The sequence below is a fragment of the Montipora foliosa genome, chromosome 8 (assembly GCF_036669935.1).
Source record: "Montipora foliosa isolate CH-2021 chromosome 8, ASM3666993v2, whole genome shotgun sequence".
NCBI lineage: Eukaryota > Metazoa > Cnidaria > Anthozoa > Scleractinia > Acroporidae > Montipora > Montipora foliosa.
The window spans coordinates 47,925,615-47,931,895 of NC_090876.1; the positions used below are offsets into that span (position 1 = coordinate 47,925,615).

Genomic DNA, 6,281 nt, shown 5'->3' on the forward strand with positions numbered 1-6,281 from the left:
AATCGTTCACTGGATAAAAGATGGAGCATATTTGATACCATATTATTTGGAATATAAACATTAACTTTTGTGGCTCAAAACGTCAACTCCAAACGTCAATTCCAAACCGAAAACTGTCCTTGATTTGCATACAATGTGACTCCTTTTAATTTTCGTTCCTCGTTGCAGTGTTGGTCCGCATACGACAGAAAACTGACCCACAAAATAAAAAAATTTCATCAAGCGCATTGTTGCAATTAAAGATAGGAATCTCTCTAAAGAACAACAAAACAAGTACTACCACTGCAGTTAAGATTTCCTAAGAATCTTGTTAAGCAACAGTGAAAGTAAAACTTCAAACTGAGAACGAAAGAAAATTAATTTCTGTCAACGCACTCCTCAACACAAGACTTAGCGGCAAAATGGACGAAATACGTCCTTTTAAAATGCGTTGCCATAATTATTACATTTCCTATTCTTTAACTTAAATGTGCTAAAGATGATGGAATGTCTTAAAGAATCTATTAAAGATGATCTGCTATAAATAACAGCAGCACTATACTCTAAAGGCAGAAACAAAGAGATGTTTAGAGTTTAGAAACGTTACTTTCACTTCAGAGTATTTCTGTCCGGTGTGATTTTAAAACGGATTTTGACCGGTGGAAAAGTGTTCCAAGATAATAAGAAATTCCCCGACCTTCGTTCTCTAAATAATTTAAGTTATAACATCATCGCTTGTGTCTACATAAATAAGGTCAACATTTTTTTCGAGTGAAATATGATTGGGTTTCAATGTTACTGGTGGATATTACTTATAGAACAATTACGGACTGACCACATTGCATTCTACAATTCCGTTTTCAGGTGAGACGGAGGCGAAAACTGAGGAGCGTTTTCTGGTAAGAATCACTTGTAAAGTTTTTCTCTAAGCCGCTTTTCTTTGGTGAAATCATCCCGGGCCTAACTTGGATAACATTCATACTGCAAAGCCGGCATCTGGACTTTGCCGACTAATGAAAACTATGAATCGTATAGACATCCCCGATAATGTGGGATGGTCGGGGGCGAATCGGGAAAATAGGTTTTTGCGATCGTCGGCGATCATTCCCCGACATATGAAAACTCAAAACTCAAATATTTACGTAAAAATTCAACTGCGCAAACTGAAGGGTTTTTTAGGCAAACGAACTTTTCTTAATCGTTTCTTTAGTTTAAGAGCTCTTCTCCTCTTTGTCGGTACCACCTACTCACTAAAGCATCAAGCGAGTATTTTCAAGTCACTGGCTATCAGTCGAAACTATGGGTGCGTTCGATTGACCCTATTACGGAATTAAAATACGTGGAGTGATGATTTAAAACGGTATGTCTGGCGTTTTAAAACAACAAGGATAATAAAGATACGTTTAAAATAGCACTTAAGTGTGAATCTCCGTGAAAACGAAGGATTTCTAACTTCTATTCCATTTCAGGTTCCTATTCGGCAATACAGTCAATCGAACGCACCCTAAAAGTGGTTAAAAACAAACTTAACCAAACAACCTACACGAATGCGGTTAATTAGAGCGTTAATTTAAACTTCAAAAATAAAATAAAATAAAAGAAGTAGTGTAATTTTTATTTAGGCAAGCCTAAAAGCGGAACTCCTCAGTCATTATTTATTAATTAATGGTTTTGTTTTCAGATATTTTTATAACTAGTCTACTTACCATGCGACTAATCCGGTCTACTCATTTACCATGTATTACTCTATTTTCCCGTGCTATTTCGCGCTCTTTTCGCCGGTTTTCCGTTAACATCATTCAACCTGTTTGTTCGTACTCGTATTTGCTCAGTTTCTTCCGCTGCTCGTCATTACAATTTCGTCTCTTTATTCGGGCTCTGCAGTCTTTCTTGCCTTCTCTATCTTTCTTGTTGTTTGACAATGATATTTCGCCAGTTTTCTAGCGCTCTCAGTCGTTCTCTTTCACGGGGTGGCATCTCTTACTCGATCGTCGCTTGCTTTTTGGTTTCTTCTTCTCTCTCTCTCTCTTTCCCTTCTTTCCTTAAAAAATAGTGCTTAGCTTGTTTTTTATCATCTTCAAAACTTTTGCTTGCTTTTCTAAATAGCAGTGTCAAATGCAACTATAGGGTTTCGAGCAGTGCGACATTTCGCGAATTGGCTTACATGAAAGGTTGAACGTATGGACCTAGAACGTACCACGACGAAAATCATACTGTGGCATATTTTCTCAACCGTGGTGGTCCACTCGCGCGTCTTCGGCGCGCGGAGCTCCGCTAAAAAAAAAAACAAGTTAGCATGCGCTTGATGAAGCAAAGTAGATGAAACGGCTAAAAGCGGACAATTCAACATCGAAGGAAAATCGATCGCATCTCATCGTTCGATGAACTTAACAAAACCCAGCCAAAAACGGAAGTAAAAGTCACCCTGCGAAACCGGACAGTTAAGAAAAACAAAGCAACCCTGTTTGAAAGATACTAGCTATTCATCTCAACAGTGAGGCACCCGCTGGTAGGCATTTATAGATTATGCTAGCATAATTTTTGGCATAATTCGAGCAAACTGGCATAATTTCTGCCAATTATGCTAGCATAATTTGCGCATTTTGATAATTATCAGATCATTTTTGATGCTATTATTTGATAATTTTTTGTCTCTAGTCCCAAGCACTTGGTGACCTTGATCGATATTTAAAGTTTTAGTTAAACTAGTAGCATTTGTAGTTCACTGTGAAGCACTGAGCCCGGGTCTGAGGTGCACCGAAACCGGAAGTCACATTTATCTAGTACTAGTGTGCGTGTTAACCTGAACCACATGTTTATTTGAAATTAATTGTGGATTTGTTGCGTTTCTTTCCTGTAGACGAACGGCTTCTAGTTAAAAAATATATCTTTTGGACTTATTTGCATTTTTTCAAAGAGCCTAATTTAAAAAAACGGTGGCATAATTTGGAAAAAAGAGCATAATGTTAGCATAATTTGGCCAAAAAAAAAAGCAATGCTACTAGCATAATATGCCACTTTTACTAGCATAATCTATAAATGCCTACCCGCTGGTCGCATTATTTTACTTTGCCACTGTATAACAAACAGACGGTGAAAAGGGCTTTATCTGTTTTGACAAGACTGAGCACCGTGCTGCTTACATAGATAACAAGCTTGGCAAAGTAGTAAAACGGAAAACTACGGCTGACGGCGATGACAGTGAAATTAGGAAGCGAGTGTTTCGTGGAATCAGAATACGCGTACTCACAACACGAGGTTGACAAATATGATCATGATACCAATAGGGACAAATTTCTCGGTGCCATCTTTCAGCCTGTTTAGCGAATTATTTCATAAGCATAACATTGTCTGCGAGATCGAGGGCCATTTTTAAGTCCAGAAAATGGGTGTGGACCTCAATCCGTCCTCCGTTCTTATTTAGGAGTTTAAAGCGGGCAGCACACAAGGCGAAATAGCGCGGTGCTAGTTCCGCCGCGAAGAATTCGCCTGATGTGCGGAGTTGATTTTTACGTGCATTTTGTCCGCTGCGGAAATAGCGCTCAATATCAAACATGTTTGATTTTTTTTCGCCGCAAACTTTTCTGACGAGATTTTCGCATATATAGTGTGCGGACACTGAACGAACTTAGCGCTGATGACGATAACCTCTTGTTGTTAATATGCATGCGTAACCCAGTGTAACATTAAAAATGGCTGCGTCTAAGGAGGTTGTGAACGAGTTGATCCTCGACGAAAAATTTGTGGATTTGTGGCAGGATTGTCCCTTTCTTTACGATGCATCGGTGGCAGATTACATAGTCAGAAATAAACGTGATAAAGGGCTGGAGGAAATATTATTCGGTCTCGAAAAAGACGGTAATATTTCGATTTTAAGCAAACATGTGTAGTCTGTAAAACGTACGCTCGTCGTGTCTTCCATTCCTCTCCCGATACATCCATTCTCCAATTGCGACGGAGAAGTAAGAGTCTTAGTAACTTATCTTCATTTTCTGTGTCTGAGGACGATGATGATGTTGAGTAGAGCACGAATGCGGTTAATTAGAGCGATGAGTTAAGTTGAGTTGATGACACATCCGCCATTTTGTTTAGTCATACTCAATAGAGCGTTTTCACTCACGTGACCAACAGCCATATTGGATTACTGAAACAAAAGAAAGTATTTGCATAAAAATAGAGTTCAATTCCCGAGGATTAGTTTGATATATCATCATGGCCGCCATTTCTTTGTTTTGGAACACTAACATGGCCGCCGTGACGTCATGTGAAAACGCTCTGTAACAGCGATAGGTGTGCGGGGAACAGCACATCCGCTAAATACGCTCGAATTCTTCACAGCGGAATTAGCGCCGCGCTATTTTCGCCTAGTGTGCAGCCTGCTTAAGCAAAGACATTGCCAACGTCAACAAAAACGTCACTCCATAATATAACTTCGCGCCATCGCAAGTATTTCGTGATTATTCCTTCTTGTTCACCTTGCACAATACGGGCAAACTATCCTGCAACTGGATGGGTACGAACGGTTTTGAAATAAAAATAGAAAAATGAATGGTTTATTGTTATGTGCTCACGTTGTCGTCAAAACCTAAAAAAAGTTGTTGATTTGTGGAGTACGTAAAACTCGTGCCGCACTTGCAGCACGATCATTTTTACACCTTTAATTAACCAATGATATTCTTGCTTGGTGGCGTTGTCGTTGGCATCAAGTGGCGTGGCCGTCCTCTTTGCTTAAACTCCCTATTATCTCTAGGATAGCGCTTCTACGAAGTAAAGACCAGCGGTGTCTCATTTGAGCTAATTTCAGAGGAGGCACATACCTGCATATCCTACTGGAATATTTGAATGCATTTCCCGTCCTGTAGTCGCGTGCGCGTTAATCATGACAAAACTAGCTCGCTTGGTGTTTAGTCAACATAGTTTTGAAATCCAAAGAAAAATGAGAATTGATATTTTGGTCACAGGGGCACTTTAAATGATATGGTAACGCTTTCTTCCCAAAGGGTTTGAATTGGGTACAACATGAGTTAGCCGATTTGGTCTATTGTTTATTTTCCCGCACAACCTGGTTTAAAAATATACGCTGCTGTGGACTAGGCCAATTTCGGTTAATCTTACTTTGGGGTGATGGGCCCTTGCTAAAACATAGCAATTATTTGATTTGACCCGGTGACGAATCATCTACCTGTTAGTCGTGATTGTTGTTTTGAAAAGATCTAGTTTGTATATATTTGTATTTACCACAGAAAGAAAACCAAAATGAAGGCAAACCAAGTGTTTCAACTCGCTTTGTGCTTTTTCTTGATCCAGGACGTACACTCTAAAGGTAAGAAGACTTTCAAGTCTTCTCGAATGAGGACTATAATCCGTAGGCTCCGCACACAATTCGGAAAGACCATGCAGGGGCCATTTTCTCGAAAAGAAACGGGTGTCACAATTCCCTCTGTATCTCAAGAACGGAGAGGATTTAAGTCGTCAAACTTCACAGTCAGTTTGCTTTTTGTTATCTTCAAAACATGTTAACAGATCGGCTTTCCTGAACAAGCGGTTGGTGGGTTCACAAATGGCTTTTCGGGACTTTCGAGAAACGGTACCAGGGCACGGAGTTCCCAATAATGTGGACTGGTCTGAATTCTGAGTGCCAGAAATGTATTAATGTTTAGACACTATTAAGTGCTACCTAATTACATAAAGGTTTACTTACTTACTTTTCACGCGCGCACACTTGGAGGAAATGACCGCTCGTGCCCAAAATTATTCAACAAGTTAAATTTTCGGCGCCGATGGCACGCGTGACGAAAAGCGCTGAAAACGCTACCCCACAATCGGGAAGCTGGCCTAAGCCAAAAGTAACGAGTCAAACTTTGCTAAGCTGATAGCTCTAGTGTGCGCCGGGCGAACGACGGCGAAGAGAACGTTATAAATTTGGCTATTTAGTGGGCAAAATGCACGCCCTGCACATGCGTTTTTCACTTTTGTGTATTTGTTTTGCCGTCGTCTGCAAAACAACAACGTGAAATAGCCAAATTTTAGTTTTTATGAAGAAATTTGTCAGCACTTGAAGATAAATTTTCATTTTGTCTCTTTCTTTCTTTTCCTCAGCTCGTAAACGAGCCACTTCGTGCACAATTCCCGAAGATGTTCGGGGCTCCTGGCAGAAAGAATTTACAGGTCACAAGAAAAAGATCAGACTCAATGTTGACATCAATGAGGCCTCCGCAAAATTGCATATGATCGTTGGCGACTCTCCCCCAAATGCAGATGACGAAGAACCCTCCTCAGGTGGAAGTAAGGAAGAACCCTCC

At 40.1% G+C, this 6,281-nt stretch overlaps 1 protein-coding gene across 1 annotated transcript in view; it reads left to right on the top strand.

Annotated features, from left to right (window-relative positions):
* Positions 1 to 799: 799 nt before the first annotated feature.
* Positions 800 to 6,281, top strand: part of LOC137968105 (uncharacterized) — a 10,622-nt gene continuing 5,140 nt past the window's right edge. The window contains exons 1-3 of the mRNA XM_068814730.1: positions 800 to 878; positions 5,223 to 5,302; positions 6,079 to 6,281. The exon at positions 6,079 to 6,281 is cut by the window's right edge and continues 119 nt beyond it. Of these exons, the coding sequence (XP_068670831.1) occupies positions 5,236 to 5,302; positions 6,079 to 6,281 (270 nt within the window). The 5' untranslated portion in view covers positions 800 to 878; positions 5,223 to 5,235. The remainder of the gene's footprint in view (positions 879 to 5,222; positions 5,303 to 6,078) is intronic.